This window comes from Danio rerio, chromosome 5, assembly GCF_049306965.1.
Source record: "Danio rerio strain Tuebingen ecotype United States chromosome 5, GRCz12tu, whole genome shotgun sequence".
NCBI lineage: Eukaryota > Metazoa > Chordata > Actinopteri > Cypriniformes > Danionidae > Danio > Danio rerio.
In genome coordinates this window covers 13925611-13949810 of record NC_133180.1, presented here as the reverse complement: position 1 = coordinate 13949810, position 24200 = coordinate 13925611, and the positions used below count along the sequence as shown (strand labels likewise).

Below are 24200 nucleotides of genomic sequence, written 5' to 3'. Positions count from 1 at the left end.
CCTTTAAGAGTCTCTTAATTCTGTTTAACACAAAAGAAGATGTTTTGGAAAAAAGCTAAAAATCCTATTGGGAATGAATGGTTACAGGTTTCCAACATTTTTCAAAATATCCTATTTTGTATTTAACAAAAGAAAAAAATCTCTTGAGAGATTGAAAGAACTAAAGGAGAGTAAATGATGACAATAGTAAATGATGGGTGAACTATTACTGTTACAATGGGTTTGCTCACTGTATCTGATCACTTTTACAGTGTAGAAAGAATGAAAATCAATACATATTTTTGGATCTTTAAAATTGTAAATGGGGGTGACACAGTGGCTCAGTGGTTAGCACTATTGCCTCACAGCAAGAAGATCGCTGATTCGAGCCTCGGCTGGGTCAGTTGGCGTTTCTGTGTGGAGTTTGCATGTTCTCCCATGCCTTCGCGTGGGTTTCCTCCGGGTGCTCCGGTTTCCCCCACAGTCCAAAAATGTACAGTACAGGTGAATTGGGTAAGCTTAATTGGCCATAGTGTCTGTGTGTGATGGTTGCAGCTGGAAGGACATCCGCTGTGTAAAACATATGCTGGATAAGTTGGCGGTTCATTCCGCTGTGGTGAACCCAGATTAATAAAGGGACTAAACCGAAAAGAAAATGAATGAATGAATTCTAGCAAAGCTAACAGAAATAAGTCTTTCCCTGGATGAAATAAAATGTAAATACTGTGAAAAACCCTTTCTTTGTGAAACAGCACTTAAGAAATATTTGAAAAAAAAAGTGTTTAATTCTGTCTCAACAACATGTAGATGTTCGTAATGTCGCTCTCCTCTGTGACGTCTTGTTTTTCCTCTAAATCTTCCTCTTCATCACACCTTCATCCTCGTTTTCCTCACAGAGCCGTGCCAGAATGCTTCATATCTCATAGATACGTGTGAAGAAGAGCAGGAGTGGAGAAGGACTCAGGAGAATATACAGTGACAGATCATTCACTGGTTTGATGGTTAATGCAGTGATGATGATCACGAAAAAGAGAAAGACAAATTCAACCTGCTGTCTGAAAGCATGTTTATGTTTATTAAAGGGATAGTTCACTCAAAATGAAAACTCTGACACGGTGGCTCAGTTGTTAGCATTGTCGCCTTACAGCAAGAAGGTCACAGGTTCGAGTCCCGGCTGGGTCAGTTGGTGTTTCTGTGCTCCGGTTTCCCTGGAATGAATGAAATAATTTATCATTCATTCATTTTCTTTCAGCTCAGTCCATTATTTATTAGGGGTCGCCACAGCGGAATGAACCTCCAACTGTTACAGCATGTTTTTATGCAGCGGATACCCTTGCAGCCACAACCCAACTCTGGGAAACACCCATAAACTCTCCCATTCACACACTTATATACAGTCAATAGTATAGAGTTTTCATTTCTGGGTGAACTATCCCTTTAAATAACATGATTTAAATAAAATAAATTAGATCAATTAATATCTTAATAATAATAAAATAATAATAATAATGATAGTAATTATAAATAATCATAATAAAAATAGTAATAATTAATAATATGTGTGAGCTATCCCTTTAAATACCATGATTTAAATAAGATAAATTTGATAAATAAACATCTTACTATTATTATTAATATTAATCATAATCATAATAATAGTAATAATAAAATTATAATTAATAATATAGGTGAACTATCCCTTTAAATAACATGATTTAAATAAGATAAATAAATATCTTATTGATAATAATCATAATAAATAAAAATCATAATAAAAATAGTAATAATTAATAATATGGGTGAACTATCCCTTTAAATGACATAATTTAAATAAGATAAACAAGACAAATAAATATCTTAATAATAATAATATTATTATTAATAATAATAATAATAATAATAATTAGTAATATGGTTGAACTATCCCTTTAAATAACCTTATTTCAACAAGATAAATAAATATTTTAATAATAATAATAATAATAATAATAATAATAATAATAAATAAATACATTAAAAAATAAATAACAATATGGGTGAACTATCCTTTTAAATGACCTGATTTAAATAAGATAAATAAATATTTTATTAATAATAATAATAATAATAATAATAATAATAATAATAGGTTGCTGGTTCGAACCTCGGCTCTGTTGGCGTTTCTGTGTGGAGTTTGCATTATCTCCCTGCATTCATGTGGGTTTCCTCTGGGTGTATTTTGACAAGGGCATCCGCTGCATAAAAACTTGCTGGATAAGTTGGCGGTTCATTCCGCTGTGGCGACCCCGGATTAATAAATGGACTTAGCCGACAAGAAAATGAATGAATGAATGAATGAATGAATGAATAATAATAAATAAATAAGAAAAATAATAATAATAATAATAATAATAATACATAATATAGGTGAACTATCTCTTTAAATAGCATGATTTAAATAAGATAAATACGATTTCTGCCACTTTGATGCAAGGCTGTATAAAAAAAGCATTCTCACAATGACGAACAATCAAGAATCACCTAGAGAAAAGCGTCCTCCTGCTGTTCCTCTGCTTTTATCTGTTGACAGCAGCACTGGTTTGCTAGTTAAAGCCGCTGACTCACCCATCTTACCGGCAACACTTTTAATAGCACAGCTCATGATTTACCCCAATGCAGCACCATGCAGCCACATCCTCCATCTCTCCAAGCAGCTTACATCCAACATATGCATTCAGATTTTTACATTGTACCTTTCAAAAAAAAAAAGAGAGAATCCATCAAATCCTCTTTAAATTATCCAAGAGAGAAAGCGAATGAGAGAGAGAGAGAGAGAGAGAGAGAGAGAGAAGCAAATAAGTGCTGTTTGTTCATCCATGTCTGTAATTTCATCCATCCGAGGCCCTGTAATCATTCACTTGTCTCTCTCTTTGTGTCCTGCGTTACAGTCCTCCTCTTTCACCATACTGCATGTTCTCTGGCTCTTAAACACCGGCTTTAAGCGTGTTTATATGTGTCTCTCTGTGAGGTTGAAAGAAGCTGAGAGTGCTGATGAAAAGTGGCCAATCACTGAAATTATGACTCATCTCGTGCAATCAGTTTCACACGCGTACACGCATGTACATGTAAAGCTCTTTGAGGACTCAGCTTTATGGTTATGGCAAGCCATTTACACTTTTTCTTTCATTAATTGTAGAATGTTCACTACTTTAAAGGCTAATTCTTGATATCAGTGCTCAGCATATATGAATACTCCCAAATCTCTCTTTTAAACTCATGCTTTAATAGGATGCTACACAATATTAAATTTGTGCATATACATTAGATCAGTCAGTACTGAAGCCAAATCTGGAGCTTATCTAACTAAATAACTTATAATAATGGTTCAAAAACCAGTACAGTCAAATTTATATGTTATAGACAAATATTAAATATAAAAAAGAGGAAAAATCAAGAGAGGCAAAAAATAAAATGAAAAGTTTAGTTGAAATTTTGTAGGTTGTAGTTTTTTCACAATATTTTGCTTGAATGTAATTATATTATCCTTCAATTTCTGAATATGTTTGATGACTAAAATAGTATTTTAATAAATATATATGTTTAATAAATCTGTTTTGTTTCAAAGCACCAGAATACATTGCCTATATTCACTGAGAAATGGAGAAAAAGATTCATTTTCAAAATGGGTGTTGTTGGGAAAAGGGAATAAAGTTTTTATTACTTTTGTCTCTTTTTCTTTTCATTAAACAATTATTGGTCATTTAAAGGTCATATATTAACTGAACTTTTTCTCGAGTCTGATATTTGTTTGCATACTAATGAAGCACTTTTGCAGAAGTAGATAAATACTTGTCCAAAATTAACTTCAGCTCTGCAGAAGCTTCCTGTGAGCACAGAATTTGCAAGTCTTGTGCTTTTTAATGTTGTGCAGAAAATTAGTAGAAAAAGAAGTCGTATGGGTGTGGCTAATGGAGGACTTGAGAATGATTGACAAGTGACGAATTTCATTAAACTCCACCTGTTATAGTTTTTCCTCGGTGCTTTTGGTGCATTTATCACAACTCTATTGACATTTGCACAACAGTTAATGCATTTCTCAAAACAATTAGAAACTGCAAAACCTAGTTGATAACCTGCAAAAGTGTGTCACTTGCTCAAAAATGACAGCTCATTCCTCAAAAGCAGGTATTGATGAAAGTGTCAGTGGCATGAAGATGAAAAGTCCTGACATCATTATATATATTACAGTTTTTCTTAGTGGTTTTGGTGCATTTGTCACACCAGTGCATTTCTGCACAACAGTTAATGCATTTCTCAAAACAATAAGTACAAACTGCAAAACCTAGCTGATAACCTGCAAAAGCGCGTCAAATGCTCAAAATGGAGAGTTCATTCCTCAAAAGCAAGTATTGATGTCAATCAAAGAGTCAGTATCATCAAAATGAAAAGTCCTGACACCATTGTTTATGAACAACATAGTCAAATGGCTTTGTCATGTGTTCCTAATGACTGTTTACTCTGTATTTTTTTTTTCCAATGCTAAAAAGTCAGATTTTGGTGACACTTCCTGAAAATGCTCAAGACAGCACTATAGACTATTTGCAGAGCCATTTGAAAACTACAGTAAAGTTAGACACCATTGCATTTAGTTAGGTATTTGGGTACAAGACACTGAATCTGTATGTTTCACAGTAAGTAATCATCAAAGTAATTGATGCATGACCAAAAGCATTTACAATTTGTTGGAAGGAATGAGAAACTGCTACTATGATGTGCACAAATGACTAACTGTTTTGAAAAATGCATTAACTGTTGTGCATGTAAATAGTGTTGTGAGAAATGCACCAACGTGACTGAGAAAAACTGTAACTGTTCTATGCAGTGCTGTATTTTCCTTTCTGTATCATAGTGACATGATCTGTCAACAAATTACCGTCCAAAAAGAGCAAAAATAAAAAAATAAAATAAATTGCCACAGTTTACATCAGAACACCCCTCAAGAGAACACTGTTATATTGACAACATGACTAAGTCATGTCTTATCCGTACACAATGACACAAGGACTAGTCGTTCTGAAAGCACTGACTAGTTAACAGATACAGACATTTAGTATTGAGAGATGAACTAAGGATTTTGAGCAGGAGACTGGCTGTGGTGTTTTATTATTTGTTTGCGTACTCACGGTTTCAATTTTACGTTTTTCTGTTTACAAATTAAAATTTTGATTTGACAAATTTACCAAAGCGACTGTCAAAAACTTGATTTCCAATTCACATACAAACATTAATGCTCTTTTGTCTGAAACAAACAAACAAACAAACAAACAAACAAACAAACAAACAAACAAACAAACAGAAAGTAGACTATTAAAACCTTTTACAAGAAAAGTTTAGTTAACTTATAAGCTTCAATTCCAAATTTACACTGTATTTTGTATCTCATGTAAACTACCTTGATGCTAAAAGGACATTAAATTGACATGCAACCAACACTGTCGTCAAAAACGCTCAAAAATCAATCACAGGACTGTTTTGTTCATGATTATTGACGTGTTTTTGACGTCAGCGTCCTTTTGACATCAAGGTGCACGCTGGGTGTTATTGTCCTGCACAGTGAAACAGCGACAAAGATGATCTGGATCAGTTCCTTCAGTGTGTTTGCATGTGTGTGTGTGTGTGTGTGTGTGTGTGTGTGTGCCAGTCCAGGAATCTCATTTATAAACGTGGCGTACGCACAAAACGGGGGTGGAAACGTGCATACTCCACTTACCACGCAAAATCTGTTATCTATTAAAGCAAACTGGACCGGAGAGTGCACAGCTGTGGTAAACTCTAAGTAAACACATTTAACTTAAATATTGACTTAATTGAACCATTTTAAATGATCATGAACCATAATCATTAATATAAAATTTAATTTATTCTGCCTTACATTCACTTTTAGAAAGTTTTTTATGCAAGGTCTTATATGTGAGATGCCAGATGAGTCGATAACGGCGGGGCATCTGCAGGATAGTTCACCTCAGATTTCTTAACTATTTACTCGCACATTTCCCCTTTCAGTGTTTATTTGTTTATATGTTTATTTATTGTTTGATTGACAGGACATGACATGGGAATTTGCTTAGATTTACTTGAAATCAAACCGCAACAATCTGAGGGATCAAGAAATTGTCAAATGTGACGCCGCCGCCTAGTGGTTGTTATGCGTGTTTACAAGCGTCAATTAAATATTAAATAAAATAAAACAGATAAAATAGATAAAATAACATAAAATAAAACAACTTAATAAAAAATAATTAAATAAAATAACATAAAATAAAATCCTTGATTATAAAGCGTAAACCAATGAAAAAAGTTCATTGAAAAAATATTACATGTATAAAACCTGTTGTCAATTAAAGATATAAACATTGAATAAAGTTTTATGAATTAAAAATAATAAAAATAGCAGTATTCAATTCTCATTTTAGTACCCCATTTTTTCCGAAATCAGTGTTAATTAAAAAACCTTCCATTATTAAAACTTGATAAAATAAAAAAGTATCAAATAAAAGTAAATCCTTTGTCCTACATACTCTGATTGAATTTTTACACCATTACACCACACTCTCACACATTAAGGAAATAATTTAGGTTATATGAAAATGATTAGTTTGTTGTAATTCCAAGTCAATACATTTCTTAACCATTTAAATATTTTGACCAAAATAATGGTCTAATATTTTAAAAGTATTTAACCTTGATTTCAAAAATATTATTAATATATATGTAGCACATTTTAACTGCACATATTTTAGACCCATTAGATAACTAAAACCAATAATATAGGTTAATGGAACAAAAAATATATAAAACATGTATAAAACGTTTTTAATAGAAATTATTAAATTAATAAAAACTATTATTAAAAATTGCAGTATTTCATTTTCATCTTAGTACCCAACTTTTTTTCTTCTATGAAATAAGTGTTAATTTAAAGATGCTTCCTATTAAAGGCAACTTGATAAAATTGTTTTATAATCATTATACTAAATGCATAAATTTGCTCATATATTAATATATATACATAAAGTAGGACATTCTAGATTGGAAAAGTCACATTACATATTTATTTATTTAGTATTTTTTGTTTCAAAAAACAAAAACTATTTTATTTATTTATTTGTTTATTTATTTAAGTAGTTTCTTGTAAAAACAATATTTATTTATTTATTTATTTATTTGTTTTTTTATTTATTTACTTATTTACTCACTTATTTATTTAGTATTTTTTTAGTTTCTTGTAAAAACCAAAACAATTTTTTTATTTATTTATTTATTTATTTATTTATTTATTTATTTGTTTACTTGCTTCTTTACTTGCTTATTTATTGAGATTTTTTGTTTCTTGTAAAAAACCAAAACTATTTTATTTATTTATTTATTTATTTATTTATTTATTTATTTATTTTGTTTTTTATTTAGTTTCTTGTAAAAACAAAACAATATGTATTTATTTGTCTATTTTTTGTTTGTTTGTTTATTTATTTACTTACTTATTTAGTATTTTTTTTAGTTTCTTGTAAAAACCAAAACCATTTTATTTATTTATTTATTTATTTATTTATTTATTTATTTATTTATTTATTTATTTATTTATTTATTTATTTATTTATTTATTTATTTATTTATTTATTTATTTATTTATTTATTTATTTTCTTGTAAAAACAAAATAATATAATATTTATGTATTTGTTTATTTATTAATTTATTTACTTAGTTTCTTGTAAAAAATCCTCATTTCATTTATTTTAATTATTTATTTTTGTATTATATTATATTTTTATATTAATCAAATGGTAATATGTAGTCATATAAAGTCAGGTCTTTTATTTTGACAAAAAAAGAACAACCCGGAAGTTAACATGCCTGAAGTGCATGCAGTGTTAACCGGTGTGTTGTTATCTCAGTTCTTGGTCTGGTCCGAGTGATTTTATCCTCATTTATAAGCGTTGACATAAGATACTTACTTCTGTTTGTGTTTTATTAGGCCGTGTTGATGTTTATGACGAATAAACGGAAGCCGCAGCGATGAGGACTGTGTTAATGGTGGCTGAGAAGCCCTCGCTGGCTCAGTCCATTGCCAAAATACTTTCTAAAGGTGAGTATTTAAGATGGTTGCATACAAATTAAACGTACTTCAGACAAATTCAGGTTACATTTAGTAATTTAGCAAATGATTTTGTCCAAAGCGACTTACAATTGATGAGGTATTCAGCGATTCAACAAGAAGAGGCAATACATACAATAAGTGCTAATTATACAGTACCTTGATTGGGCTCAGAGGATTTAGTGAGAGGGTGTTTTGGTTTTGTTCATTGGGGATCAGGTGCTCTTAGAAAAGAAGGGCTTTTAGTTGTCGTTTGAAGGAAACCAGTAAAAGAAGAAAAGGTTTTGGAAAGTGACTTACAGCCATTCGGTGATGGTACCACCACAAGGTTATAACAAGATGCTGGTTTATTTGTTTTGGTTCTACAGTGTATTTAATAAAATAGCACACACCTGTGATGTATGGCCAATGTTACATTTAAATCTTTTTAGATATCTAACATTTTATAACACACAAAAAAAAAACATGTATATAATTATCATCATACTTTTTAGTCATGTATTAGTATATACACTAACTGGCCACTTCATTATCTACACCTTACTAGTACCGGGTTGGACCTTCTTTTGCCTTCAGAACTGCCTTAATCCTTTATGACATAGATTCAACAAGGTACTGGAAATATTCCTCAGAGATTTTGGTCCATTTTAACCTGATAGCTTCACACAGTTGCTGCAGATTTGCAGATTTCTGCTGCTAAAGCACATCCGCCACAAGGTTGGACGTGTTGTGCATTCAGAGATGCTCTTCTGCATGCCTCAGTTGTAACGAGTGGTTATTTGAGTGGCTGTTGCTCTCTATCAGCGCCAACCAGTCTGGCCATTCTCCTATGACATCAACTAGGCATTTGCACCCACAGAACTGTCGCTCACTGGATATTTTCTCTTTTCCAGACCATTCTCTGTAAAACTTAGAGATGGTTGTGCGTGAAAATCCTAGTAGATCAGCAGTTTCTGAAATACTCAGACCAGCCTATCTGGCACCAACAACCATATACTGCTTTAAGACAAGACACTGCCTTTAAATAGGATGACATTGTAATCAACTTCCACATTTTTTATGTTACAATAGGAATTGCGAACATTTTTAATTTATTGCAAGTTTTTTGAAATATTTAAATTATTTAGGTTTATTTCAGGTCAATTGTGACGCATTTCCTTGGTCATCTTAATAGCAAAAAGTGTCTCAATTGACCTGAATTCACCCTAGATGTGCCAAATGAAGCCGTATTTAATTAAATATGCACCAAATTACATGGCTTTCTATTCTGAACATTGGATTAAATTTTTTGTTTCATTTGTTTGACATATTACAGTCAAAGTTTTTTTTTTACAAAACCCTATATTCTCTGTATTTAAGCTATTTTTTTGGAGGTTTTATTATTATCCGACTTCGAAAAATAATCAGGGCTCAACAATAAGGACTGCCCGGTGGCCCGGGGCCAGCGTGCGAGGTGCTCTGGACAGTAGACAGAATTGTTACTGGCCCGATTCGTAGCGCCTTGTCACAAAAGTTCAATTTGTCTGCGACTATTTGTCAATTGCATATGAATACAGTCTTAGAATTGAGAAACAGATTGTGCTTTTAAGCCTTTAAATGCTACCTTCTCGGTGATGTAAACACCATATTGCTTTTCGGTTCCTTCTATCTGATTGGATGTTGTGAGCATGTCGTTTTTTTTTGTAACCTGGTAGAAACCAGTAGAGCGAAATTAATTTATGAGGCTAAAAAATGTCTTGTAAGCAGACATTTACGTGAATAAAATGCGAAGATATGCTCATTATACATTTATTAACATTTTAACAATATAAAAATTCTAGATACAAACACATTTTTGACACGATATTAAAAACATGTGGCTAAGAAATAGCTATTAACTTAACTTTTCTTTTTTGGTGGGGCCAGTGAAAATATTGGCAGGGCAAGTAAAAATCTGAACCGCTGGCCCAATTGGGCCAGTTGAAAAAATCCTTAGCGTTGAACCCTGATAATGTTTTTAAAAAAGTGTTTTTTTACCTGCAGTGTCTTGCATTAAATATTTTTGCTAACTAAATTGGTGTGTTGGATTTAAAAAAAACAAGGAGGATAAAAAGTACACAGGGATCAAGCATTTTTGGTTTTAGCATGTCGAATATTTCTATAGAAAAACAACAATCTTAGAAGTGCATTTGTTCCCTGAATGAGTGGAAAACAAAGTTTTGTTATAAAACCAGTTTATTTATTCACATTTACAAGCATTCAGCAGCTTAAGACATCTAGATTGCAGTATATATTTGTTGTGTTGTAGTAATAGTATATATTAAGCATGATTAGTCAGCGGGCTTCCTTGTAGTTGAGATTAACCTAGTGCATGAGTTTTCAGAGCCAGATTTAATTCTGTCTAGATATTGCACATATACAGGCGATGTTGACGTCCTCGAATTCCAGTGCGTAGGTCGGGCATCTTGGGTTTTTTCGGAGAAATGGCATTTTGATTGAGATCGGGACGCTCTCCAGACTGAAGTCGCTGTCGTACCCCTTACAGTAATGACTGTTTAGGCAGTTTGCTTCAGAGATTCTCTGTGGCACACGTTCCAAGTCGATGTTATCCCTGCAATGGTGCCAAAAAACCACACATTGCACATATTGTTAATGATATTATTAGTTGTATCATTGTTATTAGTGATTATAGACTGTAGAGTTCTGAATTGTTACAACATTGAAAAGTATCCAAGTATCATCCTCCATAAAACATACTTTACTGCGCACATGTGGTTTTTAAAAATGTTCATGAAATAAGTCCTTGCTCGTGCTCACCAAGGCTGCATATTTATATTGAAAATATAGTGACAACAGCAATATGGAGGAATAATATCGCAGTTAACACTTTTTATTTTAATATATGTTGGGATAAAAGTTATTCATATAATGGTAAAGCTGTGTTTTTAGTGCTTTATCTGAAAATATTACTTGTTTTCAATGTTAGAAACCGTCGTTCTGCTTAATAATGTGGAAACCATGTTGCACCCTCGGTTATACGATTGATATGCCAACAAGGACTACTTATTTTAAATGAGCTGAAACACAATTGTTGAGATTTTTTGAGGAAAACTTAATTATTTTATGTTCAAACCATTTACATTTATCTCAGTTTGTGTTGGGACAACATGAATGAATTATGTGGATTGTTGCATTTTTTAAGAGTGCAGTATACATTCATCTTTGTCATGTAGAGTGGAGGAAATAAGTATTGATCACGTCATCGTTTTTCTCAGAAAACCTATTTCTAAAGATGCTTTTGATTTGAAATTTTCACCGAATGTTGGTAACAACCAAAGAAATCCATATATGCAAAGAAAACTAAACTAATTAGTTTACAAATGAAGTTATGTGTAATAAAATTAAATGATGCAGGGAAAAGTATTAAACACATGAAGAAAGGGAGATGTAGAAAAGCAGTGAAAGCCCAGACAGCAGCTGAAATTAATTTAATATATGTTGAAGTAAAAGTTATTCATATAATGATAAAGCTGCGTTTTTAGCGTTTGTTATCTTGTTGTTATCAATATTTGTGAACCGGTGTTCTGATTAATGTTTTTTGTGGAAATCATGTTGCACCATCGTTCAAAAGATTGATATGTCAACAAGTATGCATTAAATTGATCAAAAGTTGTTAATAAAGATATTTATAATGTAACAAAATCTGCATTTGAAATAAATATAGTTAATTTGAACTTTGTATTTATCAAAAAGCCCTGAAAATCTTGTGGCATATTAAGCCTCGAAGCACCACTGTTTTCACATTGATCATGTTATTTATAAAATATTACACTGTATTGTACAGTTAGATTTGTTTGTGCTTGTATGTTATGTTTTTTGTTTATTTTTTAGAATTGCATTATAGGACTTTAATCTTTCCTCCAACATTTTTTTAAGTTTAAAAAGTTATTTGATATTTATATATTGTCATGTATAATAGTCCAATAGATTGGATTTGTAAATTACAGTACAAAACCACACCACATGACAACCTCCAAATATTATGCAATAACAGTTCCTTTAGCAATGCTTGTGTGTTGTGCCTCTACTTGGTAAGTTGCTTTGGACAAAAGCATCTACTAAATGACTAAATGTAATTGTGTGTATATTATATATTATACAGTACATTGTTTCAAACCATTACTTTATCAAACACTAAGGGCTCTATTTTGACGGTCCATGCGCAAAGCGTAAAATGCAGGGCGCAAATGCTTTCAGGGCGTGTCAGGATGCGTTTTTGCTAATTTAAGGACGGGAAATCTGCCTTGCGCTTCGGCGCATGGTCTAAAAGGGTTGAGTTTATTTTCTTAATGAGTTATAGGTGTGTTTTAAGAATAAACCAATTAGAGTCTCATCTCCCATTCCTTTTAAGAGTCAGCTGCGTCGCGCCAAAAGCGCATTCGCTATTTACAGGACGCAAAGTAAGTCTAAGTGGAAAAAATGAGCATTTCACAAGCAAACAGTTAACAGTTTTTTAACAGAAAACTGTTAAACTTAGCATCTACTGTGTGAGAATGAGAGATAATGGATCACTTTCACTTTTGCTCTTGGATAGGGAAACCTTTACGCACAGACATCAATTAGTCTATAAATAAATACTTTTGTTTGTTAAGCGCAAATATTCGTTTCAAAAGCAAATTGTTATGAATGAACTGAAAAGCCTCCTGAGATGAAGAGGACATAAAAGCAGTGATTTTTCATATTTATATAGGCTAGAAAATAATATGTTTTGTAATATTTTAATCCTTTATATTTATATCCTATATCTATTCTTATTATATCCTATATATATCCTTAATATTTAATATTAATTAAAATTAATATTTAATATATATTTAATATTTTTCATATGTAAAGATATTTGCCTATTGCTCTCTTGTGTGTATTAAGCTGTGCGTAAGCGAGGCGCAACTCTGCGCCGGAGTTTAGACCGGGTTGGTTTTGGTCTAATGAAAAATCTATTATAGTTTCTCAAAATAGCAACGCGCCAGCGGTCCGCCTCAGAACGCCTTCCTTTTTAGACCAGAATGCCTATGGGCGCACAAATGAGCGCTAATGCATTTGCTATTTAAACAGCGTAGCGCAACGCCTCAAAACGACTCTTGCGCCAAGTGTAAACTACCAAAAGACTACTGCGTCACGCCTTGCGCCACACTGCGCCGGGTGATTGATAGGGCCCTAAATCAAACGTCACTAAAGCAGAAATCAAGGCCCCCTAAATCAATTAATATCTGTAAAACACATGTGAATCACAAAATGCAGAAACTGATAATAAACCAAATCAGAATGAGAAGATGCATTAAAGTTTTTAATGTAAGTGGATTGTGCATAAAACAATTAAGTTGTCCTAAAATAAGCGTAAGAATTGTGGTGATTCAGCTAATTTTAAATAAGTAGTTTGAACAAACAGTGAAAATCATTTTTCGATTGTGAGAAGGATTTCTTAAGGATGTTGTGATAATCAAAAGTGGAAAGAGTTATTTACATGTTTGGAATATTTAACAAAGTTCAGTATTTGGTTTCTAATAAATGCAGGTGAACATAGAAGTATACATCAGACTCAAAAAACGATTTTGCTGCTGAAGCAACACAATTCTTGAGATTTTTTTGGGACAACTTAATTGTTTTATGTTTAAATATTTATGTTTAACTTATAAATAAATTATAATAAATTTGTGTTGGGACAACGTGATTGAATTATGTGGAATGCTGCATTTTTAAATAGTGCAGTATACATTTCTCTTTGTCATGTACAGTGGGGGATATAAGTATTGAACACGTCACCATTTTTCTCAGAAAACATTTTTAAAGAAGCTACTGACTTACATTTTTTTAGTCAGATTTTGGCAACAGCCGAAGACATCCATATATGCAAAGAAAACAAAACTAATTAGTTTCCAAAGTAAGTTAATAATAAAATGATAATAAAAAAAATAAAAATAAAATGAAATGACGCAGGAAAAAAGTATGAACACATGAAGAAAGGGAGGTGTAGAAAGGCTCTTAGTAGTTATTCAGCTCTCTTAGTAGTTATTCAGCAACCCTCTGCCCTACGCCATTGTAAATGAATATTAGCTGCTTCAGTCCAACATCTATATTTGCAGGATGATGAAGATGAAACCAGGGTGGACATTTCAGCAAGACAATGATCCAAAACACAGCCAAGGAAACTTTTAAATGCTTTCAGGGAAAAATAAATCAAGCTGTGGAATGACCCAGCCAATCACCTGATTTGAGTCCAATAGAAATAAGAATTAATGATCAGATTTGATAGACGAGACCCACAGAAGCATCAAGATTTTTACACTCTGTTGAAGTCTGTGAAAAAAAATCTAACCTGAGCAATGCAAGTGACTTAATTTCCATATGAGAGGCGTCTTTAAGCTGCCTACACCAAAACAGCCTTTCATATGAAGTATTAAAAACATTTCAGTAGTTCAGCACTTTCTCCTTGTGTCGTTCCATTGTTATTACACAGAACTATATAATTTTAGATTGTTTAGTTTTATTTTATGTTTGTATTGCTCCTTTAGAAATATTATTCCCAGTAAAAAAACATGACGTGTTTCTTACTTATTTTCCCCACTGTACATTCCTCTCTATCTTGTAAATGAGATGTCTCCAGCATCTGCTAAACTCACGTGTAGCTCCATCCAGCGATGCTGCGCTCATTGATCCGGCTGGGCAGGTTGATGAGCTGTTCGTGGTACTCTTTCAGTGTGGACGAGCAGTATGTGTGCTCCACACACTGAGCCATGATTGGATTGCTCTGAACTGGGTCCAGGACCAGCAGAAAAACACTCAGAAATCCGAGAATCTGAGTTAGAGGACAAGCAGGCCACAAAACAACATCTGAAATTATTAAAACTATAGGGCTACACAATATATTATATTGCAATATGCACATACACAATAGTCACATCGGTATTATAATTGACTGGGAGCTGCATTGGAAAAACACTCTAATTTGTCATTTACTCAAAAAAAAAATATATATATATATATGTTTGCTGCTTGTTTAAGCTACTTATTGATAATGAGCTAAAACAACACAATTCTTGAGGTTTTTGTTGGATAACTCAACTAACTTCAATCAACTTAAATTTGTAAAAACAATTAAGTTAACTTAATCGATTTGTGTTGAGACAACATAAAGGAATTGTGTGGAACCCATCAATTTATACAGTGACATTTAGTCATAAATTAGCCAAAACATTTATTATTTTTTATATAAAATTATTACTAAATATATAATTATATAAGGCTGGAAATCAGTGCTAATATTGTTTTAACTTCTAGTTATTCCTTTACTGTTTTTCCTGTTTTTTTAAAAGAAAAAAAAAAAAACACTAAACCAACTTGGACTTTCCATGGCATTAATAAATCTTTGCTCTCTGCTCATCTGAAGTGCTTCTATTATCCTTCATTCATTTGTACGTTGCTTTGTATAAAAGCTTCTGCTAAGTGACTGACTGTAAGTGTAAATTTAGCGATTACTTTAATTATCACCCCCATAAGATGTTTATATAAAATATAAAAATTGTCTGCTAAATGGAAATGTAAATTTGGCAATTATTTAAATTATCATCCCTATATAAGCTTGTATAAATATAAAAAGCCTCTGCTACATGACTAACTGTAAATTATTAAAGGTAAATTATTTAGCAATTATTTAAATTATTATCCAAAGCTTGTTTAAAATATAAAAAGTGATTTTAGCAATTGTTTAAATTATTATCATGTAAGCTACTTATGTAAAATATAAAAACATCTGCTAATTGAAATGTAAATAAAAAAGTAACAGTCATTTAAATTATTACCCAAATATAAGCTGTTTATATAAAATATAAAATGTGCCTGCTAAATGACGAAATGTAAATTTAGCAATTATTTAAATGAGAACCATTAAATAAACAGTTCAAAAATCATTTAAAAAGCATCTGCAAAATGACTAAATGTAAATAACTTATGTGTAAATTATTTATTTAGCAATTATTCAAATTATTATCCCCATATAAGCTTGTATAAAATATAAAAAGCATCTGCTAAATGTAAATGTAAATTGAGCAATTATTTAAATCATTACCCCTATAAATTGTTTAAATAAAATATAAAAAACGTCTGCTAAATGACTAAATGGAAATTTAGTAATTAAATTATTATACCTTTATAAGCTGTTTATATAATAATATAAATATAAAATAAAAATAAAATGATATAAAAATAATATTAAAAATAATAATATAAAATACATCTGCTAAGTGACTAAATGGAAATGGGAAATTTAGTAATTAATTAAATTAAATTATTATCCCTATATAACCTGTTTATATAATAATATAAATATAATATTAAATAATATAAATAATATTAAAAGCATCTGCTAAATGACTAAATGCAAATAAAAAGTATCAATTATTTAAATTATTACATCTACACAGTACATAAGTTATATATATATATATATATATATATATATATATATATATATATATATATATATATATATATATATATATATATATATATATATGAAATGCACCTGCTAAATGTAATTTTAGCCATTTATTTTATTATCTCTATATAACCTTTTATATAAAAGCATCTGCTAAATGTAAACTTAAACTATTTATAATTATGTATAATAGTTATTTAAATGATTACCTCTATATAAGCTGTTTACTCCAAATAACTGCATTTTCCAAGTCATAGTTGATCTAGTGAACTCCATCTTGAATTGTTTCCTACCTGTATCTGTTGCATCTTGATTTGTGGAGAAACGGAGGTGATTTGAGAAATGAGGAGCTGGAAGTTTGCCGTTCCTGTAGTGGTCCAAGTGTGTCCAGCCACAAACTTGGGGTCTATATTTATGTCCCACCATCTCAATGGGGACCTCTAGAGAGCTGTAGGTCAAGGAGAAAGTGGACATCATCATCAACATCATCATCATGTGTTTCCACAATGAACTCCATCAGAAAACGAGAGTCCAGCCTTGAGAACAGCATTTCATTAGTTGACCTGTTGCGTCATTCAGATTTTAGTTCTGGTCGAGCACAAAATATGAATGAATGGAAAGATGCATAATCAGCTCTTAACCCTCTCGTTTTTACTTCATATATGCTCAAGGCCGGCACCGATTTGACTGCTTTTAGTCTGCCGATTGGTCGGTGTCCACCATCATTGTTCCTGAAGCATCACTTATGCTTATAGTTGAGCTTGAATCGATTTTAGACAAATGCCATGGAAAAGCCAAGGATAGAAATGACCTCAACGTACATTTAGGAACAGATATATGACGCATTAAAATTTCTTGTTGCAATAATCACTGACTAAAGCATTTATTGTGGTAAATAATGTATATTTATAGTGTCATAATATTGACATAATGCTTACTTGAACTGTTATAATGATTAAACAACTAAATTTTGTATATAGTTTTATATATATCAGGGTTCAACACTAAAGATTATTTCTACTGCTCCGATTGGGCCAATGATCCAGATTTTTACTTGCCCTGGCAAAATTTCCATGGGCCCCATCAAAAAAAAAAAAAAGAGAAGTTTATAGCTATTTTAGTCATTTATTTTAAATAATGTGTCAAAAATAATGTTAGGAAATCTACAATTTTAATATTAAAAAATAACAATATTTAATAAATTTAATAAATATATGCAAATTTCAAAGTGTTATGCAAACAAAAAGAGAAGTATGAAAAATGTGCAGGTATTTTATTGCAGTTCGAAATTATTTAACAAAAGGTGGCTGACTTGCCAAACTGACGGCAAATTGTGCAAAACACCAATTTATTTTTTCATGTAAATGTCTCCTTATATGATGTTAGAAATAGACATTTTTGTTTACCTGTATAATTTGATGTTGCCGTTACTTCACTGTACTGGTTGTTACCAGCCAGGTTACGGAGGAAAAGAATAGAATGCTCAAAACATCAAATCAGATAAGAGAAACTGAAAAGCAATCTGGTGTTTACGATGTCACAGAGAAGACTTTAAAGAACAAACTTAAAATGCATGCAATTGACAAATAGTCTCAGGCAAATGAAACTTTAGTGACAAGGCAGCACTGTACCAATAGGGCCAGAAATGATCCTGTCTACTGTCCCAAGCATCTCTTGCGCTGGCCCCGGGCCATCGGGCAGTCCTTATTGTTGAGCCCTGTATATATTTCACTTTATACTAGTGTTCAGAGGAAACAGGTTTTTCAAACTTATTAAATTAAATTAAATTGAAAGCGAAAGGATTATAAAATGTTAATCAATTACCTTTTTTACAAACAAAAACCAGGGTGGAGAAAGACGCTATATAATAATATTTATTGAATTTTCACAATAATACAGACATAACAAGACACCTTCAATAAATAAATACGCAAAACAAGGGGGGGAAAGAAGCTAAATAATAATATTTATTGAATTTTCTGAATAATACAGACATGAAATAAGACATCAATCAATCAATAAATAAATATGCAAAACAAGGGTGGGTAATAATGCTTCATTATAATATTTATTGAATTTTCAGAATAATATAAACATAAGACATGAATCAATAATTATGCAAAACAAGGGTAGGGAAAAGACGCTATATAATAATGTTTATTGAATTTTCACAATAATACAGACATAAGACACTTTCAATAAATAAATAAATAAAACAAGGGGAAAAGAAGCTCAGATGACATATAAAACAACTACCTCAAATAAAACTGATCAGAAAAAGGGGTAAAAATTGTTTTTTTTTTTTAGACTCTAATACAGTTATAATAATCATTTTAATATAATAGGGAAAAAAAAATCCAAATATAGATACAATCTTTGAAAACTAGTTTTTTGTGTGCATTTCACAGGTAAGACTGATATTTATCTATTCATTTAGGTTTTTTGTTTTATTATTGTTTTGGATATTTACATTTGTAATCTTAATCTCTTTATTATTTACTGAATATTATGTAACATAGGACTTAAGATAAGTCACACTTTACAGTAAGGTTCCATAAATTAATGCTGGTCAATACTAACATGAGCAAACAATGAACAAAACTTGTACAACATTCATTAATCTAAATTCAGAATATAATAAATGCATTATTAAAATCCAGCAGTACGCTTGTTGGCATTAGTTAATGCATTGTGAGTTCACTTGAACTGACTTTATTTCCATTAACTAACACTCATTTATTCATTTTCATTTGGCTTAGTCCCTTATTTTTCAGGGGTCAGACAAAAAAGAGACAAAAATAATAAAAAATGGTTCCTATTATTCAATATTATACACAGCGGATGCCCTTCCAGCTGCATCACTGGGAAACATCCATACACACTCATTCACACACACACTCATACACTACAGCCAATTTTGCTTATCCAATTCAACTATAGCGCAACTTTTTGGACTGTGAGGGAAACCAGATCACTCTGAGGAAACCCACTGAAACACGGGGAGAACATGCAAACTCCACACAGAACTCGAACCAGTGACCTTCTTGCTGTGAGGCGACAGTACTAACCACTGAGCCACCATGTCGCCTATTAACTAACATTCCCAGAGATGAACACATTTGTTCATGGTTACTTTTATAGTTTTATTCAGCACTGAATTAACAAACTTGAAAAGTGAAAATTTATGATAGCAGCATTTGTAATATTACAGAAATTGTACGCTCCTCCTAATTGTTACCTCCCTTGTATGTTGTTAATAATCTAGGGATACTTGTTTAGAGAAACATATAATAGTTTTGTCTGTGTTATCATAACTTATAGATGTTACCATAAAATCAGCACTTTAAAAGGAATTCTGCAGCACGATGTTTCAGGGGTTAGCTCTGTTGCTGCACAGCAAGTTGCTGATTCCCCCACAGTCCAAAGACATGCGTTTTAGGTGAATTGGATCAACTAAATTGGCCTTGGTGTATGAGTTAATGTGAGAGTATATGGGTGTTTCCTAGGGCTGGATTGTAAGGGCATCCACTGTGTAAAACGTATGCTGGAATAGTTGGCGGTTTATTTCGCTGTAGGGACTTCTGATAAATAAGGGAATAAGCCAAAGGAAAATTAATGAAAATGATTTCTGCAGGATCGTGTAACACTGACAGCTGAGCAATGATGCTGAAAATACTTTATTTACTTTTTTGTTAAAGTACTTTAATTCCAGTTTAACTGGTGCTGAATTGGATGTGCTAGAAGGAATATAGTTAAAATAATGAACATTTCTTTTCATTCTCTTTCACCTACAGGCAGCTGTTCAACCCGTAAAGGCCTGAATGGAGCCTGCTCGGTTCACGAGTACATGGGAAGCTTCACGGGACAAAATGTGAGGTTTAAGATGACGTCAGTGTGTGGACACGTCATGAGTCTGGACTTTATCGGCAAGTGTCTTTTTTGAATGAACGTTTACATCTAGGAAGTGCAGGTTTATTTATATTGCACATTTCATTCACAGTAGTAATTCAACGTGCTTTACATAAACAAGAATAAAAGAAAATAACAAGAAAATAAAAACTAAAAAGTATAAAATAAAGATTAAAATGTGTTTAAACCGGAAGGAAAGAAAGACACAATAGTGCGACCTGTCTGATTTAGCGCAGTGCTCATTCGGTAAAGTCACAGTTAAACAGATGTAAGTGTTTTAAGTCTTGATTTAAATGTGCCTAAGGTTGGAGCACATAATTTCTGGAAGCTGATAGCAGATGATTTTGTCCAAATCTGCATACAGCAGCCTTTTAGAGGGAGAGAGAGAGTGTTTCTACAGGTGGTTTGTCAATCCCACTCACTTGTGTGAAATACACTGAAAAAAGATGCATTGGGTTTACAAAATGTTTTTAAGGTAAGTGGTTGCAAACAATTTATATGGGCTGAATTTAAACAAACTAATTAAATTTAGTAATGTTCAACTTAATTAGTTTGTTTATATTCTTTAAAAGCTTAAAAAAAGTAATAAATCCAATATTTTTTTTTAGTGTACACTTCATGAACAGTTTTTTTAAAGAGGTGTTGATTGATTGTAAGACAGTGCCTGTTGCAAATTTGCAAAACTGATTCAAGTGTTGATTAAAATGACAGTGATGGAAAACGTGTGGTTTGTCAAGCCCACTAACCTGTGTGGGCACACTCAGAATCGCACAATGCATAAACAAACTTAAATGTTTTGACAGCAAAATCTGTATGGAGTCAAGATGATAATGAAAACTTGAGCAGCAGTGTAATTTTCCTCTTGCTCAATGTTTTACAGGAAAGTATAACAACTGGGATAAAGTCGATCCAGCTGAGCTGTTTAGTAAAGCTCCGACTGAAAAGAAGGAAGCAAACCCCAAATTAAACATGGTCAAATTCCTTCAGGTGATTTTCATCTTTTTATATTCTGACTGCTATCAAAATGATTACATTTGATCTTAAATTTCTAACCAATTATTTATGTACATATATAATATACTGTATATATACACTCTTTTTTGTATGAGTAATGATGTAAGTGTACACGTGCATTAATACACATTAAAAAATAATTTGTATACTTTTTAATATCAACTGACAGGTTGAAGCAAAAGGATGTGACTATGTCGTTTTGTGGTTGGACTGTGACAAAGAAGGAGAGAACATTTGCTTTGAGGTAACTCTCAATAATTGAATAATTGATTGTCCTTATACAGTTGAAGTCAAAATTATTATTATTTCTTTTTTTTACCTTTTATTTCCCAAATGATGTTTAACAGCAACTGGAGAAAGTCTTATTTGTTTTATTTCAGCTAGAATAAAAGCAGTTTTTCATTAAAAAACAAAAACACTTTAAGGTCAATACTATTAGCTCCCTTAAGCATTTTTTTTTGATTGTCTATAGAACAAACCGTCATTATACAAAGACTTGCCTAATTACCCTAATTAACATAGTTAAGCCTTTAAATGTCTCTTTAAGCTAAATACTAGTACCTTTAAAAATATTTAGTAAATTTGTCACCTTAGAATTATTCATTCATTCATTCATTTTATGTCGCTTTTCCGGGGTGGGGTCACGGGGGCAGCAGTCTTAGGAGAGAACCCCAGACTTCCCTCTCCCCAGACACTTCCTCCTGCTCCACTGAAGGGGTTCCCGAGGCGTTCCTAGGCCAGCCGAGAGGCATAGTCCCTCCAGCATGTCCTGGGTCTTCCCCGAGGCCTCCTTCCAGTGGGACATGCCTGGAACACCTCCCTAGGTAGGCATCCGACACAGATACCCGAGCCACCTCAGCTGACTTCTCTCGATGTGGAGGAGCAGCGGCTCTATTACGAGCTCCTCACAGGTGTCAGAGCTCCTCAACCTATCCATAAGAGTGCGCCCTGCCACTCTTCGAAGGAAACTCATTTCGGCCGCTTGTATCCGATATCTTGTCCTTTCTGTCATGAGCTCATGACCATAGGTGAGAGTAGGAAAGCAGATTGACCGGTAAATTGAGAGCTTTGCCCTTCGGCTCAGCTCCTTTTTCCCCACAACAGACTGATACATTGACCACATTACTGCTGCTGCTGCACCAATTCACCTGTCAATCTCACCCTCCATACTTCCCTCACCCGTGAACAAAACCCCGAGATACTTAAACTCCTCCACCTGGGGTTAGGACTTTCCTCCAACCAGGAGATGGCAAACCACCTTTTTCTGTTGGAGCACCATGCTCTCGGACTTGGAGGTGCTGATTCTCATCCCAGCCGGGTCACACTCGGCAGCAAACCACTCCAATGCATGCTGAAGTGCATGCTTTCATCTCTGTTATACGCAAACAATGTTGTTCTGTTGGCTTCATCAAACATGGACCTTAGAATTATAAGTCAATATTATTTACTGTCATCATGGCAATGTTAAAAGAAATCAGTTATTAAAAATTATTTATTAAAACTATTATGTTTAGAAATCTGTTGAAAAAACTTAAACAGAAATTGGGGAAAAATATACAGGAGGGCTAATAATTCTGACTTCAACTGTAATTGGGACAGAGGTGTTCGGCTCTGTTTTTGAATCTGTTATTTCTTTATTGATGTGTGTATTACCATTTCAGGTGTTGGATGCCATTCAGCCTGTAATGAATAAGCCTTATGGTAACGAGCGTACAGTGTATCGGGCCAAATTCAGCTCCATCACAGACACTGATATCTGTAACGCCATGAACCGACTTGGAGAACCCAACAAGAACGAGGCTCTATCTGTAGATGCTCGTCAGGAACTGGACCTCCGGATCGGTTGTGCTTTCACACGGTATAATAGAGGCTTTTTTAAACCATTATTGTAGTATTCTCTTCAACTATTATTATTGTAAAGCAATCTTTTTTGCATAACAAGTTGTACGTACACTGTTCTAAAGTCTTGGGCTGCCGTCATTTTTAGCGTCGTGAGACTTTTGCACAGTACTGCATATAATTATCCATATTTTTGTCTTTCTGGGATAGTGCACGCAAAATTGAAAATAATGTCATTATTTATCATTGTCAGCTTTTAAAAGAAATAACACTTTACAGGTCTGATTTGTTCAAATAAGCTTTTTCTGTTTTGATACATAAGGTTACGATACGCATTGTGTTCAACTTATTTTAAAGGGATAGTTCATCCAATAATGAATTGCTATCATCCAAAAAAGAAATGCTATAATTCACTCCCCATTTCCAAGTTAAATTCCTTTTTGAGTTTCTTTTTTTCAGTTGAACACAAAAAAAATATTTTGAAGAATGTTGGAAACCTGTAACCATTGACTTTTATAGTATTTGTTTTTCCTACTATGGAAGTCAATGGTTAAAGATTTTTTAGAATACAACTGAATGTTTGGTTGAACTGTCCTTTTAAATGCAAGAGGCATAAATGTAAAAAAATGTTTGAAAAAGAACACAATTTACAGAACAAATTTACTTCTTACAGCAAAAAAGTCTGTGTTTATTGAGAATTCCCTTGACACCAAGCACAACTTGAACAATTTTCTGAAATTATGTGCGAGTTAACATCAGTCTTCTTTCAAGGCGTTGCATATCTTTTCTGAACATTTAGGGCTCTATTTTGACGGTCCATGCGCAGAGCGCAAAACGCAGGGCGCAAAATTTCA

General features: G+C 32.5%; 2 protein-coding genes across 3 annotated transcripts in view; one reads left to right on the top strand and one right to left on the bottom strand.

Annotated features, from left to right (window-relative positions):
• Window positions 1–7866: 7866 nt before the first annotated feature.
• The window catches only part of top3b (DNA topoisomerase III beta), a 37289-nt gene continuing 20955 nt past the window's right edge, over window positions 7867–24200 (top strand). For both annotated transcript variants that reach the window (XR_012406746.1, XM_003198603.7), the window contains exons 1-6: window positions 7867–7894; window positions 7992–8102; window positions 20379–20510; window positions 21374–21480; window positions 21677–21751; window positions 23169–23365. Coding sequence is in view for 1 of the 2 variants with exons in the window: in XM_003198603.7 (XP_003198651.2) it covers window positions 8033–8102; window positions 20379–20510; window positions 21374–21480; window positions 21677–21751; window positions 23169–23365 (581 nt within the window). In the remaining variant the exon portion in view is untranslated. The remainder of the gene's footprint in view (window positions 7895–7991; window positions 8103–20378; window positions 20511–21373; window positions 21481–21676; window positions 21752–23168; window positions 23366–24200) is intronic.
• LOC137495511 (interleukin-17F-like) lies at window positions 10312–17032 on the bottom strand. The gene is made up of 3 exons (XM_068221355.2): window positions 16878–17032; window positions 14771–14946; window positions 10312–10701 (listed from the first exon to the last, which is right to left on the bottom strand). The coding sequence occupies exons 1-3, from the start codon at window positions 16890–16892 to the stop codon at window positions 10482–10484; spliced, it is 411 nt and encodes a 136-aa protein (XP_068077456.1). The 5' UTR covers window positions 16893–17032; the 3' UTR covers window positions 10312–10481.

Excerpts from the sequence above, each read along its gene's own strand:
- LOC137495511 (XM_068221355.2), bottom strand. Across the intron at positions 10,702-14,770 it reads ATCGCTGGATGGAGCTACAC|GGATAACATCGACTTGGAAC; the intron begins GTGAGTTTAGCA and ends GCACCATTGCAG.